At 46.3% G+C, this 25,253-nt stretch overlaps 1 protein-coding gene across 1 annotated transcript in view; it reads right to left on the bottom strand.

Moving 5' to 3' along the window:
- The window catches only part of LOC115859116 (uncharacterized), a 193,978-nt gene extending 169,341 nt beyond the window's left edge, over positions 1–24,637 (bottom strand). Inside the window, exons 1-2 of the mRNA XM_070046782.1 lie at positions 24,487–24,637; positions 3,600–3,721 (exon numbers count right to left, since the gene is read on the bottom strand). Coding sequence (XP_069902883.1) covers positions 3,600–3,721; positions 24,487–24,637 — 273 coding nt within the window. The remainder of the gene's footprint in view (positions 1–3,599; positions 3,722–24,486) is intronic.
- Between the last annotated feature and the right edge of the window lie 616 nt (positions 24,638–25,253).

Raw genomic sequence — 25,253 nt, 5'->3', positions numbered from 1 at the left:
CAAACGTGTCCAAGAAAGTCCCTTCATATTACCACTTATTAATAACTTAGTTACCTGCATAAACATCATGATTCTTTGTGTCAATACCATAGTCGTCTGCATGAAACCTGTGTCAATTCCAGGAAAATATATCAAGCCCCCTTTCCGGGCCCCCTGTGAGAAAATAGGTTGGTGGAAGCTAAGTAAGAATATATATTTTTCTGCTCGCAGTTTGGGATTGTCCTTGCAGTTGAACGCCTCCAAAGTAGCATCGTTCAGCAAATATTTACTGTCCCCTTCCGTGTGCCACTCTCCTAAGTTGTCTTAATCAGGATAATCAAGATAAGTAGAACCATTCCACCATTTCTTAGATAGTTAGCATTCCACCAAACAGAAAACAAGCTCTCTCTGCTCCCTTCCCAAGGATATACGTCTTCCCTCTTTTACTTATAGACCATGACTTGGCAGTCGGGGTCTTGACCTTGGAGCTGGCTTTAATTACCAGAGGCTTTATGTGCCCATCCACTGGGGTGTTGAAGGACTGAGTCATAAAGAGGAATGTCTCCCACTGCACAGCACACGGGAGCAGCTCGACTTCCAGCCAAGCTGGCTGCTGACCTGGCCACCCATGAGGGGAGAAGATCAGAGATGTGGGAGGTGAGGGGCCCTCTTGACGCAGACCGTCACCCCATGATGACCTCACCTGCCAAGCCAGTGACTCACCCCTGCTTCTGTCCCAAACCGGCCAGACCTTGCTCATTTGGAATACCTGAGGGGAATACCAGTCTCCTGTATTTAGCGAAAACACACAATAGTGAGCTATTTTTAAAGGTGTGACGTTTTCTTACTTTCAAGCGGAGGTAGCAACCCCTGCAAAGCTAAATGGGCCTGGGTTTAAGCCACTCCTGCTTTAATAAACACGTGAGAATTCTCTTTTGAAAAGAAAAAAATCACATAAGAATGGGGAGTGCTAAGGAGGTTTCCTTTTTTTAAACAATTTTTTTCCTTGTGATAAAAAATACATAACGTGAAATTTATCATTTGAATCATTTTTAAGCATACAATTCAGGGGCATTAAGTACATTCACAGTGTTGTGCAGCTATCATCATCCTCCACTTCTAGAACTTGTTCCCGTCCCAAATAAAAGCTCTATACCCATGAAGCAGTAACTCCCCACTGCCTCCTCCCCTCGGCCCCTGATAACCTCCGTATCTTTGTATCTCTACTAATTTGTCTACTGTACCTCATATAAGTGGAATCATGCAAAATTTGTCCTTTGTGACTGCATTATTTCACTTAGCATAATGTCCTCAGGGTTCACCCATGTTGCCACCTGCGTCAGACGTTCATTCCTCCTTAAGGTTGAATAACAGTCCATTGTATGTATACACTACGTTTTATTTATCCATCTGTTAATGGACGTTTGGATTGCTTCCACTTTTTGTCTCTCGGGAGTGGTTTACTTTCGTGTCCTAAATTTAAAGACTACTTGTTTTCTTTAGTAGTTAAAAAGTCTTCTCAGCAAAGCCCCTCAGAGTTCACCTGTAAATTGGAGCTAAGGTAACCGGTTCTGACTACTTCTCAGAAGTGTCGTGAAGATGCAGTTTGATCCTGGGTACGCAAGTGCTTCCTAAATTCTAACATTTCCTACAAAAAGCAGCAGCCACATAGCACAGGGAGATCAGCTCGGTGCTTTGTGACCACCTAGAGGGGTGGGGTAGGGAGGGTGGGAGGGAGGGAGACTCAAGAGGGAGGGGATCTGGGGATATATGTATACCTACAGCTGATTCACTTTGTGATACAGCAGCAACTAACACAACGTTGTAAAGCAATTATCCTCCAATAAAGATGTTAAACAAAAATGTCCTCACCTTGTTTATGTTATTTGCTTAGCAATGTTCACCCCGCCCACCGGGATAAAAGGAACCCTACTCTGGCCTGCTTTCAAATTTTAATATATCTTAGATGGAAATGGTCCAAATGAATGAGGTTCTCTTGAGGTGTTTGTATATCCTGTCCTCTCTCCATTCTCTCCTAAGCAGAGTGCGATTATACTGAATGCCTACAATGGATCAGCACACGATTCTGTTAATTACTATGTGTTAATCTACCAGCTGTGGGATATGGACAAGTTACTTCACCTCTTTGTGTCTCAGTTTCCTTGACTGCAAAGTGGGGACCAAAGTAATAGAACTGACTTCGGAGAGTTGTTGTATCAAATGTGGTAACGATTGTAGAGGGGGCCTGGCATATGGCGGGTATTCAGTTTACATTATTATTATATAATTCTTATTCCTTCTTTAGGATTATTTTTGTCGTGACCTTCTCAATTATTATTTACACATAAAGATTAAATACATGGCCTCAGTGCAGTAAAAATGCATCGGTTCCAGAGACTAAAGGTCATAGCCACCATTTTAACTGATGTTTTGAGAGGCTGCTCGGTGATGGTTAAGATCTCTGGTTTAGGGCTCAGATCTGATTTCACTTCCAAGCTGGTTTCAGATTGACTGGATAATCTGAGTTCGTTTTTTCTAGAATGGGACAAGACCTACCTACCCCCTAAGGGTGTAGGGAAGATTGAGTTCACCTGTGTGCACGGTTGAACGTGTTAAAGGCACGCTGGCTAGCATTATTATTACAATCACCCCCCCCCACTCTCTTTGCCTGGCACGTTCTAAGTGCTCAATACAAACTTGCCGAGGCGAATTAAAACAAACATTCCTTCACTGAAAGTGGCTAAGGCCAGAGAATCTTTTGAAGACAATCATAAGAAAATGCTCCATGGAAAGAAAGGTAAGAAAAAAAGCAAAACCTTAGAGGATTGAAAGTCAGTTCTGCCTGGTACGTCCTGTCTTAGGGCTCTTCTTTGGGCTTCGATTCCCGCCCCCTCCCCCCTTCCCCCCCCCCCGCAAGGTTGTTTCTAAGACCCTTGGCGAGAGTTCTTTGAGATCTTGATAATCCTGCAGAATGAGGAAGGTGGCCCAACTAGGGCTCCCCCAGGGGAGAATCCGGGACACGGGGCCCCGTCTCCTCGGGCAGGCATCCTAGAGCCAGTGGTTTCCTGAGTGGGCCGAGCTCCGGGTCACTTCTCGAGGGCTGGTTGGCCTCACCAAGGCTGCCAGGATGCTGTCGTCTCCATGACAACAGAGTGCGTGCGAGGAGACGCAGCGAGCGAGTGGTGTCATCCTCGGAAACCAAAAGCCCCCGCCCCCACACGGGCCGGGCCCCTGGCCGCAGGCGGTGGAATTCTTCTGGGAAGGCAGCTGACGTCGCGGGCGGCCCCTGCCCCGGCCCTGGCAGCGCTGATGCAAGCGCTGCCCCGCGCCCGCAGGCAGGCAGCCCCGGGGGAGAGCTGGCGCAGCGCTCCGTCTTGTTCCCTTCCGGCCGCCCCGCCCGGTTTTCCCAGTGAGGAGTCAACAGCTCCTGGGTGGTTCCTCACCGACAGGCCCAGTGGGGGAAAAAAATGTGTCTTTGCCCAAACCAGTTCCTCCCCTCTGCTCTTCCCAGACTTCTCGGGAGAATCCGAGCATCCCGACCTGGGCACGTTTGGAGCGATGTGAAGGGCTCTCGCGGCTCGCAGCCCCTCCCCGGGGACGGCCCAGGTTGCCCGAGATACCTGGTGCCAGCTGGTGCCGAGGAAACCGCCCGGATCACGAGGGAACCTTATGTCTGTGTGGCGAGGCGCCGAAGGGCCTCCGGGGTGGAGGTGGTCCAGCCGGGGCTGGTCTCCATCGCCCTCTGCTGGGCAAACTAGAGGGTTGCTCTAAAGTTCACGCTGGGACCTCCCGGTTACTGGGGCGGGGCGCGGGGGCTGCAATGTTAGAGACCACCCTCCTCACGCAACACAGAGGACAAGGGACCTGTCGTTAGTTTTGCAGCTAGTCTAGGGCCAAGTCGGGACCAGAAGTCGCACTGACACCTTCACTGCACAATCTCTATGCTGTTTAAAGTGAGAAGTCTTCCCGTAAGGACTCCTTATCATTGAGATCACGCTTATACACGCCACCCCACTGGGAGGCCTTCCTCCGTCGCTAGATCACATCACATCACCAGTTCTACGTGTGGTCCGGGACCGACCCTCTGTGTGTGTGTGGGGGGGGGAGGGGTACCCCAAGTCAAAAGTATTTTTATGACAGTACTAAGGGGGTATCTGCCTTTTTCACTATTTCTCTCCCATAAGTGTGGTGGAGTTTTCCAAAGTCCCCATGACATATGCTGCTGCAAAAGACTGAATGCAGGAGCCAATATGAGAATCCAGCCGTCTTCTATTAAGGCAGACATTTAAAGAGATTGGCAAACGCGTGTAACCATGTCTTCTATGTCTTCTTATTAATTCGTTTGGTTTTAGAAAATATAGCTACTTTCATAAAATATATGTTAATAGGTAACGTTTATCATTTTAAAGTGAATTAACAATATTTTTAAAAATTATTAGTTTTAGTTTCTAATATGGCAAATACTGATAGATATAACCCACATAAACAAAGCTCATTAGGGTCCTCAACACTCTTTAAGGGTATATTTGGGTCCTGAGACCAAAAGTTTCGAGAACAGCTGCTCTGTGTTAAGGAGCCCCTTCGCAGTCACTGTCATGTCACCTTCTCTTTTATTTACTTCACAGTTCTTTTCACTAAAGAAATTATCTTGTTTTCTTTATTGATGAATCAGCTGGAGATCTTGTTCAAATGCAGATCTGGATTCCAAAGTTCTGGGGTGGGGCTCAGAGTGTGCGTTTCTAACAAGCTCCCAAATGCCGCTGATGCTACTGGCCCAGGGACCACACTTTGAGAAGCACTTCTCTGGGGTTTGCTCTGTCCTTTCAGGTGGTGCTTACTGGGGACTCCTTCAGTGAAAACAAGTCAGGTGGCTGTTCAATGTCAGCAGTGAGAGAGAAAGTTTACACAGTTACGACCATGTCCTCTCTGCTCGGGCCTAAAGGCGCTTGGAAGAAATTGAGGGTCAGCTAATTTGCAAATTGGGAGAGGCGCAAGAAAATGGTGTCAGAGCTTAAAAGGAACTTGAGCTGCCTTTGCAAATATGCGTTGAACTTCAAACAGTAAACTAAAGAGCAATTCAGTTAATGAGCATTAAATCAGATTATGCTAGGGACTTACACTGCGGAAAGCTACTCATAAAACAGAAATTACGCGTCTTCAGCTCCAGTTCTGGAATCAGCTAGAATCATCTCCAAATCTCAAAGCACATGGTAGATAGTTGAATAATGGGAATTTCAGTTGTCATAAAAAAACCTTTACTGTGAGAGGGGGAAATATTCTAAATATGCCATGTAACATTTTTGCATTGGGGTGGAAAATATGCTGAAAACCAAACTGCATGTAACTGTTTCTGCTATCTAATTTAGGGTGGTAGTATAATTTACATCAGTGGAAAAATGAATGTCTGTAACTGGGTCTTTCCACTCAGAGAAGGGAAGAAAGAGGACTGACGTAAAACCTCTGCCAGTTGGGTGACACGGCCAGCGCAGGGATTACAGCCTCAAATTCTTCCAGAGGCCAGACGAGTCACGCAAACGTGGATTCCGGCACAGACTAACCGTCTGGCCTGGCTACAGGGGCTGCCATGACTCTACTTTGGCTTGTTGCTGCTGTGTTATCCAATCTTCTCATTTTTTTAGAGAGAACCCAGAAACCAGGGTTTTATGTGAAATGTATCTTTTTTTTTTAATGTCAGGAAGAAAATAAAATTAAGCATACCATCGAGCAAGTTTTTGTGCTAGGCAAACAGAGCAAATCTTCCCAGCAAATCTTTGCCAGAAGCAAATCTTCTCATTTATCTTCCCTGCTCTGAGATACATGAGGCAGGGGCCAGGTTTAGGGGGGCCTTTCTATGGCTGAGCACTGGTCTTTAGGTCGTACCTGACCGGGGGTGGAGGGTAAAGTGCTTTGCTTAATCAAATGAGATTTCAGTATCATTGTGGGAAAGGAGCAGCTCAGAGAGAGGGGAGTCTTGGGAAACAGAGGAGCAGAAAATGTGAGGGGGGAGAAAAAAGGGAGAAGTTGTGTGTGTGAGCTGGGGCAGGGACAAGGGGAGGGGGGAGGGTTGTACCTCTGTTGGGTGAGGGAGTTTTTGGAGGGGCAGAGATGGGGACTTGAGGAAAGGAGGCTGGGTTCTACCTGGCAGGGACTTTCAGTCACTTTCATGTCTAAGGAGCAGGCAAGACCCCAGCAAGTACCCTTTTTACGGGGCTGAACCATTTTGGGATTGGCCCCTGGTGCCACTGTTTGCCTTATGTGCAATTTGGGTAAAATCATTTCGCTTCTCTGGGCCTCGGCTTCCTTTTTTTTTTTTTTAACATCTTTATTGGAGTATAATTGCTTTCCATTGTTGTGTTACTTTCTGCTGTATAACAAAGTGATCAGCTTTACGTATACATACGTCCCCATATCCCCTCCCTCTTGAGCCTCCCTCCCACCCTCCCTATCCCAGCCCTCTAGGTGGTCAATGGTTCTGATGAACCTAGTGGCAGGATAGGAATAAAGATGCAGACGTAGAGAGGACACGGGGTGGGGGGGTGGGCAGGGGAGGCGGAAGGGGAAGCTGGGAAGAAGTCAGCTTCCTTTAAAACGGGTAATAATAACATCTGTGTCTCTCCTCGCTGGGTTCCAGCAAGGGGCAACTAATGCTATGTGAGCAATGCTTGGTAAAAAGAAGAGAGCCGGATAAATGTGAGGTTTTGGCTGACGGTTGATACCCAACTGATCTGAACGACAATACCAGCGCAATAATCATCATCATAATGATAATAATAGTAATAGCACACCTACTGTGTGCTGGTTCCCTACTGAGCACACCCCGGGCATTACCTGATTGAAACTACCTAACAATGACCGAATATCACTACCTCCATTACACAGAGAAGAAAGTAGAGGTTCAGAGAGAGAACGTAACCTGCTCAAGATAACTTAGCTGGCAACTGGTAGAACCGCTTCTGAATGACTCTAAATCTTATATTCTTAACCACTTCGTGACATGCTGTTTCAGTCGTCGCTCTTAACATTACGCTGGCCTGCATACTGGAGAACATTAATCGTGTGGTTTATTTCTTAATAATATGTTAGTATACAGAAGTAGTGCTTGTTTACTAGGGTTTGAAAAAATCATTCTGGTCCTTCATCCAAACACATATCTAGTGAATACCTACCGTGTAACAGGCTTGGTGCTCTGTATTAGGAACACCTCCAGGAACAGAATACAGACAGCCTCTCGCCTTCATGGAACTTACAAGGTAAGAGTAGAGAAGAGGTATTAAACGATTACAGTACCAGGTGCCAAAGGGAAGTGCTTTGGTCTGAGGAAGGAGGGGAATCTTAGGTGAGACCTGAAGGATCAAGAGGAGTCAGCCAAGGAAAGATGGGGGAGGGTGAGACAGTTTTCCACCCGGCGGAGGGAGCACAGAGCAGGTGAGAAAGGCAGTGGGGTAAGAGACTGAATGAGGCCAGGGAGGAAATGAGAGTGCTACTCTTTGCCCAGGGTGGAGGGTTAAGGGTGGGTGGTGAGAAATGATGCTGAGGAAAGGGTCATGGGTCAGATCACACAGGACCTTTTGAGTCACGCTATCATATATAAATATATCTGTATACCTATGTACATAGGTATATATGTTTTATTTTTTTTTCCTTAAAAACCAAACCAGAACCATGCCCAATACTGCTTTTTAAGCTTTACTGAGATATAATTGAGGCACAGTAGACCACACGCACTTAAAGTATACAGCCTGATGACTTTTGACGTTCCTATACACCTAGGGAAACATCACCACAATCGAGAGAATGAATTCCATCATCCTCCAAGGTTACTCACGCCTTTACAATCCCTCCCTCCTGCCTCACTGCCCCCGCCACCAGCCACTGGCAACCAGTGACCTGCTTCCTGTTACTGTCAGTTTGTATTTTCTAGAATTTCATCAATTCCATGTATCATGTCGGTGAAATCATACAGTGTGTACATGCTTATCTGGCTTCTTTTACTCGGCATAATTACTGTGAGGTTCGTCCATTTAACTATGCTTTGTTCCTTTTCATGGTATCCTACACTGTTTTCATATCTGCTTTTATCACTTAATATATCAGTATAGCTGGGCTCTAGGTCAGATTGCCAGAGTTCAAGTATCAACCGTGCCATTTACAAATGGGTGACTTGGAGCAAGAATCCTCAGTATGTTACCCAGTTTCCTCAGACCCCAGTGACCATGTCTGTTAAACGAGGATCACAGAAGTACCTGCCTGGGAGGCACGCTGTGGGTATTGTGCAAGATGCCGTGTGCGCCTGTGCCTATAGCAACTGCTCGGTGAAAGTCGTCAGGAATATTATTACTGTTACCGTTCACAGTTGGCACATTTTGAGAAAATATCAGACGCAGCCGTGGAACACCGACCCTAAAGCTAGAAAGCAGGAAACAGAGGCCAAGTTCCCTTTCTGGTGACACCACAGGCTCCAAGGTGGACAGAACTGGTTCTCGCACCTCTTTGCTCCCCAGACCCTCTTCCTCCAGCACAGTGACACCCAGAAGTGGGGTTCTGTTGGGAAAGAGCTTAATTAAAGAGACTTGACGGGCAAGAGAAAAGGGAAGCTGGGTTAACTGTAATCAATTTGGTCACGCAGACAGTCATGCTTCATCATCCCAGCCCCAGAGACCCACGTCTTCCTTGATTGCTCGCTCAAATAACAGATTAACTCATCTCTAACACGCAATGACTGTGCTGTGTTTAAAAAGAAGCTTCTCCGAGGCTTACCTACAAAGAGGTGTCTGCCTTGTGTCCTGACCACAGTGATATAAAGTCTGCAAAAAAGTATCTGCATCGATGTCACCCTTCCTTTGCTGTATCTTATCTTCCAGGGCTAGATGGTCAGTAGCATAGAGGGCTATGCCTTCTAATAGAAATATACCTAAAGGCCCAGCTTTGGAGTCAGGTGAGATCTGAGTTCAAATCCCAGTCCCACCAAATATTAGCTCTTGACTTTGAGCCAGTTACTTTAATTCCTCTGGTCCTCTTTTTTTTTTTTGGCTGTGCCACGCAGCCTGTAGAATCTTAGTTCCCCGACCAGGAGGGATCAAACCCGCACCCCCTGCAGTGGAAGCTCAGAGTCTTAACCACTGGACCTCCAGGGAAGTCCCTGGGCCTCGTATTTTAAATGGGGATAAAAATCATCCCTAAATTTATGGGTTGGTTGTGAGGGCTAAAAGAGAAAGGAGAAGAGGTGTGTATGGGCCTAAGCACAGTCCCCCAGCCTGGGCAAAATGGTACCCATAGGAAGTAGGGGGCTGTCAGAAACCTCTACGTATTTGTCTTTCTTTTTTTCTTTCTTTCTTTCTTTTTTTATTTTTTAATAAACACTTTCTCTAACTGTAAGTGTCTGTCTTTCTGTCCCTCCTTAAATCACACCTTGTACAGCAGTGTGCCTATTTTAGGCATCTCACCAGCTGGACGTGAGTTCCCATGAGGAGGAAACAGAGTGTGTAAGCTGGGAACTAAGTGGGACAGGAAAATTGTCTTCAGGAAGGGGACCCATCAGAAAGGTGTATTTATTTAGCTCCTTTTCACCCCCAAGGACTCAGACCCGTGGGTCGGGGGTGGGTGTTACCACAAGGCAGATGAGGAACTCTGTTGCTATCAGAAAAGTCTGCAAAGGAAGTGGGCCGCCTCGTGGCTTGGTCAGCTGCCTGTTGTGAATGCGTCCAACTGAGGCTTGATGACCAAGTGTCAGAGTTGTGGTCAAGGTGATTCCTGATGTAGGAAGTTGGACCAGACATTGCCTTTGAGGTGGATGCAGGGGAAGTGGACAGCATCAGGAGGTGGTGGGCAGGGCTGAGGGTTTCCCACGCTCTCACAGCCACGATGGCGCTGCCTCTTTTATCTGTGTTATTATGTGTTTGGGTTTCTGAAGATTTAAAAAGAAGATTTTGCTACTTCCAACCAAAGTGTGTTGTTGTATTTTTTTTTTTTTTAAGCCATTGTCCTGGATGACCTTTGAGGCCTCTTTGAACTTTAGGGCTCTAAGTCGATGATTCAGAATTGCCTGTGACCCCGACAACTGCACAGTTTGTCAGAGCTCTTTTGGTTGCAAGTGTCCAAACTCCTCTCAACTTGGCTAAAGCAAGACAGGGAATGAGTGACTCGAGAAACTTGCAGGGCTATGCAGGTAGTTCGCAGAACTCTAAAAGAGAGCTGTGACAACGGTGGCCTCAGGGTCTAGGACCTGGAACTCCTTGCTGCCCAAGTGCTGGCTCTGTTCATCTGGCTCTGGGCTCTCATTCCCACCTGTCTGTTGGCCTCCATGAGCATGGCTGGCAGCAGCCTCAGCCATGGGAAAGAGAGAACGCCTTGTTCACAGCGTCTGTGTATTTGATCTCAGGCAAGGATTATAATTGACCCCTTTAAATCAATAGCCCAGGGACTTCCTTTGTGGCGCAGTGATTAAGACTCAAATGCAGGGGGCCCGGATAGGATCCCTGGTCAGGCAACTAGATCCCACATGCATGCCACAACTAAGAGTTCTCATGCCACAGCTAAGGAGTCTGTGGGCCGCAACTAAGGAGCCCACCTGCCACAACTAAGACCCAGCGCAACCAAATAAATAAATAGCCCACCCCTTGATGGAGATGGAGTGCTGGGATTGGCCAGGCCTGGGTTACGTGGTCCTCCCTATAGCCAGGGCAGGTATGAGCTTTACCAGACTAAAGGTAACAAAAAGAGGTGGCCCCTTCCGGCTTGGAAGACCTTGAGAAAATGTGTATGAAAAAAAAAAAAGAAAGAAAAGAAAACGTGCACTGACTGAAAACTTTAGCAAAAGTCTTTGGATTCCCCCATGGAGAAGGGAGTTCCAGTGAAGAGTTCCTATTTACTGGGTATTGATTTGAGGTCATAGGTCATACACAATGCATTGCATGCATTATAATGCATTACATGCATTATCTTTTAAAATGGTCACCACAGGGACTTCGCTGGCAGTCCAGTGGTTAAGACTCCGTGCTTCCAATTCAAGGGGCTCGGGTTTGATCCCAGGTCGGGGAACTAAGATCCCACGTGCCATGCAGCACGGCCAAAAAAAACAAAATCGTCACAATGATCTGAGGTGGACTTTTATTGTCATTTTGCAGATGAGAAACTTGAGGCCCAAAGATGTTCATTAACTTTCCCAAGAGCACACAGCTAGAAATAAGAGCTGGGTCTGACTCAGCATCTGTGTAGGCCTACATTGTTTTTTTTTTAAAAAAATTGAATATTTATTTATTTATTTTTTGGCTGCGTTGCGTCTTCGTTGCTGTGTGTAGGCTTTCTCTAGTTGCGGTGGGCGGGGGCTACTCTGGTTGCGGAGCATGGGCTCTAGGCATATGGGCTCAGTAGTTGGGGCATGCGGGCTCTAGAGCGCAGGCTCAGTAGTTGTGGCTCGTGGGCTCTAGGACGCAGGCTCAGTAGTTGTGGCACACGGGCTTAGTTGCCCCGTGGCATGCGGGATCTTCCCGGACCAGGGCTCGAACCCGTGTGCCCTGCATTGGCAGGCGGATTCTTAACCACTGCACCACTGGGGAAGTCCAGGCCTGGGTTTTGAGCTCTCCTTCACCTCGGATGATGCAGAAGTTGAGGAAGTGGGTGACAGAGTTTGGATACAAATGGAACAGGGTTCTTCCAACACAAATGCTGAGAGCAGGGCTCATGTTCTGAGGCTGGTGAAAAAGAACACAGGACAGGGAGACAAGGGACCTGAATTGGAGGCCCAGCTCTGCCTCTGCTACTGATTAGCTGGAGCCAGAAGTCTTTTATTCCTTTTGTTCCCCCCTTAACAATTTAGAAGTCTTTCCAATTCAAATGGTTCATTTATTTATTTATTTTGGCCACACCGCGTGGCTTGCGGGATCTTTGTTCCCCAACCAGGAATCGAACACGTGCCCCCTGCAGTGGAAGTCCAGAGTCCTAAACAGTGGACCGCCAGAGAACTCCACAGAAGAGTCTTTTAAAAGTGCAGATCCAACCGCGTCATTCTCCTGTTCCCTATTCTCTGGAGAACACCCAAATCTCTCACTGTGATCAACAAACTGGCGTGTCTGCCTTCCCCCCTGGTGCTGCTCTGTGCCTCTGGCCCCTCATGACTCTGACAGTTTCTTATAGGTTTCAGGTTTTCTTGCAAATGCATCCCCTGAATTTGTAATACCTGCTCCCTGACCCGGTTTTGAACCAGCGCCTTCTTTTTCCTTCCGGTTGCGGCTTTTACCCATCACCTCTTGGATGGAGGTCTCCCTGATGGCCAATAGGTCAGAGTCCTCTGATAAACATCCTCACTTACAGCTTACACTTACTTCTTTTTTTAAAAAAAATTTTAAAATTTTTTATTAAAGTATAGTTGATTTACAATGTTGTGTTTATTTACTGCTGTATGGCAAAGTGATTCAGTTATTCGTATATACATCCTTTTTTTAAAATGTTCTTTTCCGTCATGGTTTATCATAGGATATTGAATACGGTTCTCTGTGCCATACAGTAGGATCTTGCTTCTTACCCATTCCATATATAAAAGCCTACATCTGCTAACCCCAACCTCCCACTCCATCCCTCCCCCAAGCCCCTCCCCTTTGGCAACCACCAGTCTGTTCTCTATGTCTGTGATTCTGTTTCTGTTTCATAGATAAGTTCATATGTGTCATATTTTAGATTCCACATGTAAGTGATATCATATGGTATTTGTCTTTCCCTTTGTGACTTACTTCACTTAGTATGAGAATCTCTAGTTGCATGTTTACCTTAACTTCTAAACACTTACACTTATCTCTCCGTCAGGGCACCTCTCTCAATGACAATGAACGATATTCCTCTGGCTGGCCCCCGGGCTGTAAGCTCCACGAAGGGGCGGCCACCATCGCTGCCTCGTTCATCTGTATCCACAAACCTGGCGCGATGCTTGGTACACAGTGATAGCCCACTCAGGGTTTATTGAACGGCTCAGTGAAAGTCGGAGCACCCACTCCAGGCCTCCTCTTCCCAGTCGTAAATGTCAGATTGTGGAGGTGTCAAATTCCAAGACTTCCAGAACACCTGGGTAAAGAGGGGGCTCATGTCAGTGGGTGGAATTTGGTTGAATCTCAGAGGGTGTTGCATTCTATTTGAAGCCTGTGAAAGAAAAGGCTAGCTGGGGCCATCTGGCCTGGTAACAGGTGGACTCAGAAATGAAGAGAAGTTCGCTGAGAAAGCAGCCCTGCCTGTAAAAAACTCACACTCCTTCCCGGAAGAAAGGCTGTCACTTGGTTCCTCTCTCTGTCTCTGACATATGCTTCCAGCCCTCGCTCCTAAATGTGGTTGATATTCAGAGTTTGCTGCCATGGGAGGAGAGCTGCTGTGAGAACTGAAAACGGCTTCTAGGAGAGCAATTAGCAGAAGGGAGGATTCAGTGTTGCCTGAAGCCTGTTCACGTGTGGCAGTGGTTCGACTCTGGACCCTGGGGGCTCAGAGCAAGACAGTGGTGCCAGTTGTATGCAGAGGAATGGGGTCTCCCGAGGTTTTGACCTTAACAAAGAGCCTGGGTCTGCTGGACGGGAGTGTTTGTCTTGGCTTGCCAGGCACATGCGCTCTGGAGCTGAGCTGCGTGCGAACCCCGCCTCTGGTCCTCACTAGCTATGCCATCTTGGGCAAGTTTCTCAACCTCTTTGGGCCTCAGTTTCCTCGTCTGTGAAATGGGGATAGTGAGAGCATCTGCTTCTTAGCCTTGCAGTGAGGATTAAACGAGTTACTTTGTGTAAAGTTCTCATGGCTCCTGGCCCATAAATGTTTCTAGTATTATGTTTTGAAAAAATCTCCTCAGTGCTTAGTCTGGTATCAGGTGACGGAACTAGTGTTTCTTACAGAGTAGTCCATGGACTGCCTGCATCAGAATCACTTGGGCCAGAGATGATGTTCAAAATATTTACCCCCAGAAAAGGTGAGGACCTCCGCAAGTCAGAACTGACAGCACTTACAATTGGAGAGGCCCATCCTATGGCAGGCATCAACCCAGCGACCCTGTGGTTTCGGAACCATGCGGATCTGGGAAAGATCGGGGTAACTGAGGTGGCAGGGGACACTCAGATGTGGTCAGTGACCAGCCTGCTTTTCCCAGGATGTGGAATTTTCATTGTTGAAACTGGGACATTCCTAGGCAAACCTAGGACAGTTGGTCACCTACCCTCAGGTCCTTTGGGGGTGTTGTCTGCTTACCAAGTGGTTCAGAAATGTGTCAGTGTTTTAACAACCCGTGGGGCCACACCAGTGCCTACTTGGTGGAATGTCAGCCCTGCCTGGGGCCTTATGAAAATGCAGATTCTGGGCCCAACTCCAGACTGGTTGAACAGAATCTCCAGAGCCCAGAAATCTGCATTCTCAGTGTGCCCTCCAGGTGGGTCTGATGCTTGTGTGTGTGTTGCGTTATGTCCAGGGCTAGCACAGGTAAGTGCTCAGTAAATATTTCTTTGAAGAATGGATACGTGTCCTAGGGTCGTGAGAAGACTCCAGGGTGATAGTGCTTGGACTTCGTACCTGGACTAAACTCAAACCCTAGTTCTTTTCTTTATCAGTTGGCCGATCTTGGGTGAGTTAATTGAGCTCTCGGAGACCCAGTTTCCTTACCCAGAAAAGGACATAATGATACCTTGTACAGATGTGTGTAACCAAAATAATATACACAAGGTAATTAGCCACAGTGCCTGGAATAGAGTAGATGCTGAGCAGAAAGTGGCTATCACTCTTGCTGTTGTTACTGCTAATAATTCTCTTTTCTTTAATTCAGCAAACAATTGCTGAGCTAGGTCTCAGGCACAGTGCCGGACACTGCGGTTTCCAAGATGAATAAGGAATGGGAATTCCCTGGCAGTCCAGTAGTTAGGACTCTATGCTCTCACTGGCGAGGGCCTGGGTTCGATCCCTGATCAGGGAACTAAAACCCCATACGCTGCATGGCGCGGCCAAAAAGGAAAAGAATAGAAAAGAAAAGAAAAGAAATGCCGTGCACCTTAGAAACACATATAAGCAAATGTGCCAGACATAGCAGTGACGTGGCACCTTGCCATACATACTGTTGACGCCCCAAGTGGCTAGCCACCCAGCCAGGAATCAGGAAAAGGGACAGATGACATTTAAGAATTGGGAATGCCTGGAATTGGAAAAATGTAAGCACTTGAAGAGAAGCTGTAGCCATGGGAAAGGGCATGCCTTATCAGGAAAGGGCTTGCAGTTCAGGATGCCTAGAAACTACAACTCATGGTGTAGGGGCAGGCGGGTGGCATGATGTTCATGGAAACGGCCAAGCCAATCCTGGACTATGGGTACCATGCTGTGGGAAAATGAAAACCAGACTACATGTCTACATGAGCATTTGGTTGTGTGACTTGGAGTCCACCCATGTCTTAGAATGCACTGCAGTTCTTAAAAATAAACCAGGGCTTCCCTGGTGGCTCAGTAGTTGAGAGTCCGCCTGCCGATGCAGAGGACACGGGTTCGTGCCCCGGTCCGGGAAGATCCCACATGCCGCGGAGCGGCTGGGCCTGTGAGCCATGGCCGCTGAGTCTGCGCGTCCGGAGCCTGTGCTCCGCAACGGGAGAGGCCACAACAGTGAGAGGCCCGCGTACCGCAAAAAAAAAAAAAAAAAAAAAGAAATGATAGGTTTATGACGGGGAAAGACCTTCAAGATATATTTTTGAGCAAACAAAGCAAGATGCAAAAGAGTATGATCCTGTTTTTTTCAGTTTTAAAATAATAAAAATGACTACCTTCATTCAGTTCCAGCCCCATCATTTATTTATTAGCTGCGTAATCGTGAGCAAGATTCTTAATTTTGATGTGTCTCAGTTTCCCAAACTAGAAAATCAGGATAATGAAAGTCACTTCTCCATTGAGTTATTGTGAGGATAAAAGAAATAATGACCTACATAGAGCATTGAGCCTAATTCTTAGCATGGATGATGCTCTCAATAGATAATAGCTGCTGTTATTATATGTGCAGAGAAAAGAGTCTGCGTCCGTATACATCAAAATGGTAATAACAGCTCTCTCTAGGTGATTGAATTATAAATGATTTTAGTTTACTTCCTGCCTGCCTGTATATTCTAAATTGCCATAGTGAACATAAATTACTTGCATAAAAAGAAGAAAGAAAATGGGCTTTGATGGTTGCCCTGTGCATAAGGTAAGCGCATATGAATGTGGACATTCATATGCCCAGGTCATACAGTTTAGGAGACTTTATTCACATCAGAATATAGTTCTTTACTTTTCAAATACTTCAAAGAGGTGGGAAAAAATGTAGGCCATAGAAGCAACAAGTTTGGCCAAATGCTGATACTTTCTGAAGCTGAGTATTGGGTACATGAGTGTTCATTTTACCATTCTGTTTTTGTGTATATTTGAAATTTTTTCATAATTCAAAATTAGAGAAAAAATATATAGTTTTTTAATTTACCAAGGTTTACCACACTTCAAGTTTTAAAAATAAACGGTTCCCTAAATCTTTTGGTATTGTTTCATAAATCACTTACTAAGAACTGAAACTTTCAAATTTATAAGCCATTTTCTATTAAAGATTCAAAGATAAAGGTCAGGCTTTACATTGTTACCAGTTGTATTGGTGAGGACTCTTAGATACAAGTTGCAGATATTCAAATGAAACTGGTTTAAGAAAAAAAAGATATATTTTAGCTCTTATAAATAAGGGTCTTTTGGCTTTTTGAGGGGCCCAGATGATTTAATCATGCTTCTCTCTTTCTATACAATAAACGAGATGGCTGCCAATGGCCCCAAGATTGCAATCTGAAAGAAAGAGATCTTTTCCAATGGTTCTGGCAAGAATCCCAGGGAAGCTTCTGATTGGTCAAGCCTGGGCCATGGCGCCACCCTTGGGAGGAGGGTGCAGGCAATGGACTGAGTATGTTTACCATGGAATAGAATGAAGAGTGGAACCCAAAGGAAAAATGGCCAATCAGACCAAAAAACAAATGGTCATTATTCATGAACAGTCAGGTCCCTTATTCATAGAGGAAGGTTCTGTGTAAGATTCTTTGACTTCACATGGAGAACAGTGCTACAAAAATGCAAGAAATTATGATTTTGCTGACAGATCTGGACCGCCATCCAGGTTCCCGTCTTCCTGGATTATGCAGAGAAAAGAAGCAGAAGATAACTACTGAAATAGTGCTTAGTGATGAAACACTAAGTTTGTGTGTCATACAGTAAATCTAGCTGTTAGTTCTTGTTCTACCACTTATAATCTTCAGGTCCCAGTTAACTTTTTGGTAAAATTAGAGAGTTGGCTTTGATGATTTATAGCATCTCTTTCTCCTCAAAGATGCAATGATCCAGGACACCTCTACACCTAAACAAATTCTGCCAGAATTTTAAAGTAACTCTCATTTGCAGAGACCCATAGTTTTGCAAATAATATTGACCTACAATAAGGAGTTTCATAGAATGAGTTCTTAGGAAGCAAAGAACATTGTCTCTTTATTTTTAAGTACTTTATTTTTCTATTTTAGGGTTTTTTTTTTTTTTCTGAGTATACAGGTGTATGTTAAGTGGACGAAGGTTTTTTGTTTTTGGCCACACCGTGCGGCACTCGGGATCTTAGTTCTCCGACCAGGGATTGAACCCACGCCCCCTGCAGTGGAAGCGTGAAGTCTTAACCACTCGAACACCAGGGAAGTCCCGAACATTGTTTATTGATTACCCACTGTGCCAAACCCTTTACATAGATTATTTCATTTGGCTTTCACAATAATTCTGAGAGGTAGGGAAAATAATGTGCTCCCAATGATGTCCATGTCCTACTCCCTGGAACCTGTGTATATGTTGGGTTACATGAAAAAGAGGCATTAAGGTTGCAGATGGAATTAAGGTTGCTAATCAGGTGATCTCGTGATGGGAGTTTATCCTGAATTATCCCATGGTAATCACAAAGGTCTTTATATGTCAAAGAGTGAGATGGAAGAGTCAGAATCAGAGAACATGTGATAAAAGAAGCAGAGGTCAGAGTGATGCAATCGCCAGGTTGAAAGACAGAGAAGGGTCATAAACCAAGGAACGCAGGTGGCCTCTAGAAGTAAGGAATGGATTCTTCCGCAAAGCCCCTAGTAGGAGCACAGCCCTGCAGACATGCTGATTTTAGCCCAGTGAGACTGATTTTGGACTTCCGGCCTCTACCACTGTAAGATAATAACATGTGTGTTGTTTTAAGCCACTCATGTGTGGTAATTTGTTGCAGCAGTCCTGGGAAACGATTATAAGTAGGCACAATAAACCTAATACACGGAGGAGGACACAGTCCTAGAACATTTCGGTGACTTGCCCAAGGTTACCCAGCCACGAAAGAGCAGAGTCAGAATTTGAGCTTGAGCCTCTTTGTCTTTAAAGCTCACACTCTTAACCACTGCCATGTAATCTTTGAGTATCATGTTTATGATGCAACGTTGGGCTGTGCAAGCCACAAAGAAGCATAAGAACATAGGGCTTTAATCATTCCTCGGGGAATTTATGAACCTGCAAAGGGCAAAGCAACCCAACAGAATTAATAATTACCTTTTATTGGAATGACTGAGTGCCAGTCACTTCACCTATGTACTCTTTGCCCTGTTACCTTTATTGTGAAAAGGAAGGATGTCACCATCTCTTATGGGCTAAATTCTGTCGCCCCTTCCCCGCCCCCCAAATTCATATAATGAAGTCCCAAGCCCCAGTACCTGAGAATGTGTCTGCATTTGGACAAGGGCCTTGAAAGAGGTGATGAAGGGAAAATGAGGTCATATGGGTGGGCCCGAATGCAAAATGACTGATGTCTTTAGAAGATGAGGAGATGAGGGTACAGACACACACACAGAGGGAAGACCACATCCCCACAGGGAGAAGGTGGCCACTTACAAGGCAAGGAGATAGACCTCAGAAGAAATCAACCCTGCTGGCACGTTGATCTTGGACTTCCAGCCTCCAGCACCCTGAGAAAAGAAAAGTTTGTTGTTTAAGTCACCAGCCCCAGCAAACCAACACACGATTCATAAGTAAATGGCCTTACTGTACATATCATACTAGAAGGCTTGTTTACTTGGGGTTTGAGGGGCTAGTTCTAAACCAGGACAGTGGAATCCAGGAGTGACTTCTCTACTCTAGCCAATCAATTTCCAGCTACTTGAGCAGATGCAAGGTCTGAGTCTCAACACTCCAGGAGGGTACTGTGACCTTCCTTCCTGTCACCTGAACTTCTCTTTACCCCTCTCCATCTTCCAGACTCCCTGGTCCATTCAGTCTCTTTACTCCCTTCCTTTCACCAAAAGTCTGGCCTTTTCTTTCAGTGAATCTCTATTGTGGCTTCTCTGTTTAGTTCTAATGATGGATGGGGTGTGAATCTTAAAGACAGTGTGGGGAGGGGATAAGAATTCTGTACAGTAGTCTGGCCTTAGAGTGAATTATCTAGAAAGAAATCAGGCTTTTCACATCACAAGGATTAAACTTCCATTAGTATATCTCTTATACCTCCCCTTGCCTTCTCTGCCAGAGCCTCTATTCTATTATTTGAATGTATCAGTTAGATGTGTATCAGTAAGGAAAGACCAGATTGTGCTGCAGTAACAAACATCACCCCTCAATGTCATTGATTTAACACAACCAAATTTATTTCTTATGCTACGTGTATAATGTTGGCTGTAGCAACCTCTCTTTATCATAATCACTGGGGAATTCGAGTGGATGGTGGCCTTGTCTATTTCCCTGATGGCTCAGACAGGTAAAGAGGATGTGGAAAATCATACTGGCACATACAAGCCTTTGCCTGGAAATGACATACAGCACTTCTGCTCACGTCTCACCAAAGCAAGCCAGATATTTACATCTTATGTCAAAGGAGGTAAAGAAGTGTGATCTTATCATGGGCCCAGAAAGAGAGAATACAAATAATTGCAAACAACCCTGATGAGGTTATCAGGGGGTCCGCATGGGGGTACTTTTGACTGCAAATAACCAAACATCTGCCAGAAAGGTCTAAAACAAGGAGGAGATTTATTATCTTATATAGCAAGGGGCCCAAATAGCCCGGAGTTGCTGGCTTGCTTCATTCACTGGCCCAACACCATCACGCAGCGCCCGGGTTCCTTCTGCTTTCTGCCCTGCCGTTCTCAGCTTATTGCCCTAACCTCATAGTCTGGCTCTCTTCATGGTCCAAAGATGGCTGCCTTCTCTCAGCTATTGCACACAGATGACAACACTCAGAGATAGAAAAGGAAATATATCTGTCTCGTATCCTTTTTCTCAAAACAGTGCAAACCTCCCCAGAGGCTCCCCAGCAGATTTTCCCCATCTCATCATCCGGAATTGTATCATGTGCTCTTGTCTAAACTACCCACTTGGCAGGAGGCCTGAGAAAGCCAGGGCTGGCTTAAATGAAGCAAGATTTATTTCCTAGGACTGCCTAGGGGGGCCAGTACTCCTTTTTTTTTTTCGGCCGCACCATGTGGCACACAGGATCTTAGCTTCCTGAACAGGGATCAAACCCGTCCCCCCTGCAATGGAAGCGCAGGGTCTTAACCACTGGACTGCCAGGGAAATCCAGGGGTTCAGTACTCCCGTCCCCTAAAATAAAGGGCATGGCCACTCAAAGGAGAATGAATCCAGCTGGGATCCTGTTTCTAAGACAGAGGGGGTGTGGAATCATAGTTGGGTAGAAAACTAACAGTGTCTGCTGCCCAAGGCTCCAGGAAGGCAGAGGTGAGTGCGATAAGGTGAGAGGGAAAACCATTCTGCCTTAAGTGTCTGATCTCACTGAACATTCACATCAAATTTATAACCTAGATTTTCTTGTCCTGTCTCACAGCTAAGAAATGCGGTATTAGAGAAACATAGGTTTCTCTGATTCCAAAGTCCTACTTATTCCTACTTACTTGGCCTGGCTGTTTATCCATCAAGTACAATTACAGAGTGGAAGGTCAGGATTAATTTGTTTTAAAAGTCCTTTGGGGAAAGCAGAGGAGGATGCAGTGAATCCCCACTTTCAGTTAATCAAAGATGAGCCCTGTACAAATAAGCTAACCGTAATCAAACTGGCTAATGGCCGAACTCTCTTACTGACGTCAACCCAAGATCCCTTTTTAACCCAAGGGACAAATTTTTTATTAGCTTCAGGGCCCTTAAAGTAAAAATTGACATCAGTTTAAAATTCAGCCCTGCCCTCAGCCTTTGCTGATAGACCCACTCATGAATGTCCTAAAAGCCCAAACTTAAGAATCCAGTTGGCCAGGTAGAGAAACAGCGTAGGCAGCTCTTAGGAGGCTCTGGGGAAGAACCCACCAGTGTACTGGGCTTGCTTCCATGTTGGACCCCCTAGCCGGCCCTGAGTTTGTTTTCTCCCTGAGTTAAGCCTGGACATTTGACTTCAAACCTCCGGCCAGATCATAAAGAAGCCCAGGCTCTGGTCCTGCCCATACCTAACAGATAACACTACTCTTTATGGAGGCTCTCCTAAATGCCAGACGCTGAGTTAAGCATACTGCTTGTACCACTGCACGTAATTCTTACTCCGAACCCTCCAAGGTGGGTGGCTTTTCCAGGGATGCATAAATGGAAGCTCAGGGAAATTAAAAGTGATCTGTCCAAGGTTGCAAAGAGGTGGCCAAGCTGGGCTTTTATCTCAGGTCTGGTTGCAAACTTAATGCTCTGAACTGCTGCGTCCTGCTTCCTCTGCTTACCTGAGGAGGTTGATTTTATTTTAAAATCCTCCTGAGAAGTTTACCAGGTGGGTGTGGCTATGACTATCCCATAGCAGTTTGGAGAAGTTACACAAAACGTGTCCCAAGTTGCACAGATAGCTAAATGGCGGAGCCAGAATTTGAACCCAGGGCGGAATGCGTCTCCCCACCCAGGGGTCCCTCCACCCGTGAGTCGCCTGCCCCCCGTACATGAGCGGCTGATCTCAGCATCACCCACTCCGGAGTGACCTTCCACCCGCTTCTTTGTAAGAGAGCAATGGACATATTTTAAAAATCATGAGAAAAAGGATTATGCTTGACCTCGCAAGCGGCTTTTGAGCTATATACATGCATACATCGCCCCCTCTTTGAAACAGCTGCAAGTTTTCTAAAGGAGTCTTCTGCTGTTAAAAATGCCGCATCCATTTTCCCAAGGCCTCTTCAGGTTGGCATATTTAAAGAAGACGTGAACTTGTCACTCAACCCTCACTTTGCATGAATCATAAGAGGACCCTATGTGGGGAAACAGCTTAGTTCTAGGAGCCGGTAATAGAAGCCGGGGTTTGTCACCTTCATGGGTGCATCTCAAATCCCACTTGGGTGCTTGTCTGGGGCCCATGTGATGGGGCACCCTTGACCCAGGGGGATCCGAGCAATTGGGCAACGGCCACCTCAGCTGACAGATGCCCGAGTCACACACACAGCTGCTTCTGTGACCAGACCCCGGGCAAAGGCCAAAGAGTAAGGAATCTTCGGAGGGATGGCCTCTCCTCTGCTTCAAGACAATATTTCTAAATCAGGGATCATAACATAATGACAGTAATGAAAATACCTGAACACTTACCTATGATTATTCTCATTGGTGCTGGTGCTACTGTTGTTTCATTAACTAGGTGATTGAACAATCAAAGTACCTTGTAAGTTGCAAGGATTCCTTTTTTTTTTAAACATCTTTATTGGAGTATAATTGCTTTACAATGGTGTGTTAGTTTCTGCTGTATAACAAAGTGAGTCAGCTATACATATACATATATCCCCATACCTCTTCCCGCTTGCGTCTCCCTCCCTCCCACCCTCCCTATCCCACCCCTCTAGGTGGTCACAAAACACTGAGCTGATCTCCGTGTGCTTTGCGGCTGCTTCCCACAAGCTATCTATTTTACGTTTAGTAGTGTATATATGTCCACGCCACTCTCTCACTTCGTCCCAACTTAGCCTTCCCCCTCCCCAAGTTGCAAGCATTCTTGCAATAAAGTGCAGCGCTTAAGAGCTCAAGCTTTGCGGGCAAAGCGACCTGGATCTGACGCCACTGTCACCTCTTGCTGGTCCTGTGAGTCGGGAGGTTACTTCAACTTTCTAGGCCTCAGTTTTCCTCATCTGGAAAATGGAGAGGGTAATATCAATAGCACGTGTTCCATAGAGGGGCTGGAAGGATTAAGTAGGATCATTTATGTAAAGCAGTTGAGAGCATGCTGGTTGGTTCAGAATGAGGGCTCGGCAATTGGAGGTGATAATTAACTATCAGAAGAGAGATGCTGGGAAATTGCCATTTCTCTGCCTTCAGAGAAAGCTGGGCTTCTAGGACCAACTGTTCTCTGCCTGTACTCTGTAAGCCCCTAAAAGGATCTGAGCTTCCCATTAGTGATGATACAGAAAGGAAAACAAAGAATGAAGCATGAAGTGATCTCTATAAATGAACTACAGTTTCTCGCCCACGGGCCAGAAAAGGTGCTCAGGTATCTTGTTCAGCAGATTTTAGCTGGCAGAGATCTGCACGGTGGTGGCGGGATGGTAGAGGACACAAGGAAAGAATCTGTTTTCTCAGCTTTTCTTTTTCAATTTATTTTTTATTGAAGTATATTTGAATTACAATGTCGTGTTAATTACTGCTGTACAACAAAGTGACTCTGTTATACATACATATATATACATTCTTTTTCATATACTTTTCCATTATGGTTTATCACAGGTTATTGAATATCGTTCCAGCTTTCATTTCTGCCTGGGACATAGTCCTGAACGTATTTTCTCACCAGCAAGATCAAAGGGATGGTACACCCGACATCACTCAGGGTGCCCTGCTGGACAGCAGGGAGAAGGGGACACAAACCCAAGTATTTTCTGCCATAGCCACTTGTGTTTGAGAGGAGAGGACGCCATTCATCTTTGCTGTGCGCTAGGCCTCGACATAGGGTGACAAGTTGCTGCAAGATGAATATTCAATCGGAAATGCCAGTGGCCTGGCTTTCTTAAGAGTTGAGTTTCTCTATGGATCTGATTATCTTTCAGGACAAACCCAGTAACCCCGCTCTGAGTTTCAGGGTCTCCTCTCTTTTCTCCTGACATCTACTGAGTACTAACCATGCACCAGGAGTAGGCTGCATACCACAGGATGTGGGGTAATGGACTTGATGTGGTGTCTGCTCTCAGGAGGGTCCAGTCCAGTGGGAGAGATGAACACTGAGAAGATTCTTGCACCCACAATAACTGTCATTGCAATAGATACTAAGAAGGAAAAGGCCAGAAGGGGCAAGGATAAATATAAAGAAGAGGGACACTGTACCTGGTCCAGGGGTTCGGGGGAAGCCTCTCCCAGGAAGTGATGTTTCAACCAAGACTTGAAGGGTGAGAAGAAATCAGCCGGGCGAAGAGTGACTGGTGGGGACGTGGGTGGGGAAGTTTAGCATTTTCGAGAAACAAGGAAATGACCAGTGTGGCTGGAGCCCAGAACGCAGAAGGGAGAGTGACGTGACCTGGAGCCGGTGCGGGGGAAGGAGCCAGGGCTGGCCTACTTTGCTCTCACTTTGCACGGCACCGTTTAGTTTTGATGTGTACAGTTCCCAGGCGGGAGGACCTGTCGTGGGGTCGCAGGTCTGCAGGCCAGCGCGCTCTTCCAGGTCTGGCTCAGGCCTCCTTCCCGTGCTTCGCAGCGCCCCGTGGCCGTCTGGTCCCATGGTGGGGCTGCAGGACTTTCTCCTGGGAGCTTGGCAGCCCCTGAGTGCCGAGACCAGGGCTGTCCTCACTCAGAGATTTTGGGAGCCCAGCTTCAGTCACCCGGGTGATCTGGTTTCCTCTTCTTGTACTGCCTGTGATCCGGTGTCCCAGTAAAGAACCAAGTCCCCACATCCTACCCTAGCCTCAGTACCTGGTCCCTTCATAACGGTGAGAGTGGCTGCCTTTCACACGGCCTTCCGAGCCGGGTCACTCGACCAGGGCTGAAGTGTGGCTCCTGCGTGTCAGGTTCTCTGGGTATAAAGGGGAGCAAACGAGACAGAGTCCTGCTCTGCAGCAGGCCACCGGGCGGCACGCTCAGCACCTTCCCTCTGATCCCATCTGATCCCCACTGCCATTAGTGCCCATTTTACAGACGAGGAGACAGAGTCAAAGAGAAGTTAAGCAGCTGGTCCAAAGTCACACTTGGCAGCGGTGGCAAAGCTGGGACTTGAACTCGTCTGATCCCAAAGCCCAGGTTCTTAACCAGTGCTCTCTATTCCATCCATTATTCCTCTTTCTCTCTGAAATTCTGGAAGTGTCCTTAGGCTGTGATTCTCCTACAACTGGGACTTCGTC

The sequence above is a fragment of the Globicephala melas genome, chromosome 11, assembly GCF_963455315.2.
Source record: "Globicephala melas chromosome 11, mGloMel1.2, whole genome shotgun sequence".
NCBI classification, from domain to species: domain Eukaryota; kingdom Metazoa; phylum Chordata; class Mammalia; order Artiodactyla; family Delphinidae; genus Globicephala; species Globicephala melas.
This window is presented reverse-complemented; position numbering and strand designations above follow the sequence as displayed.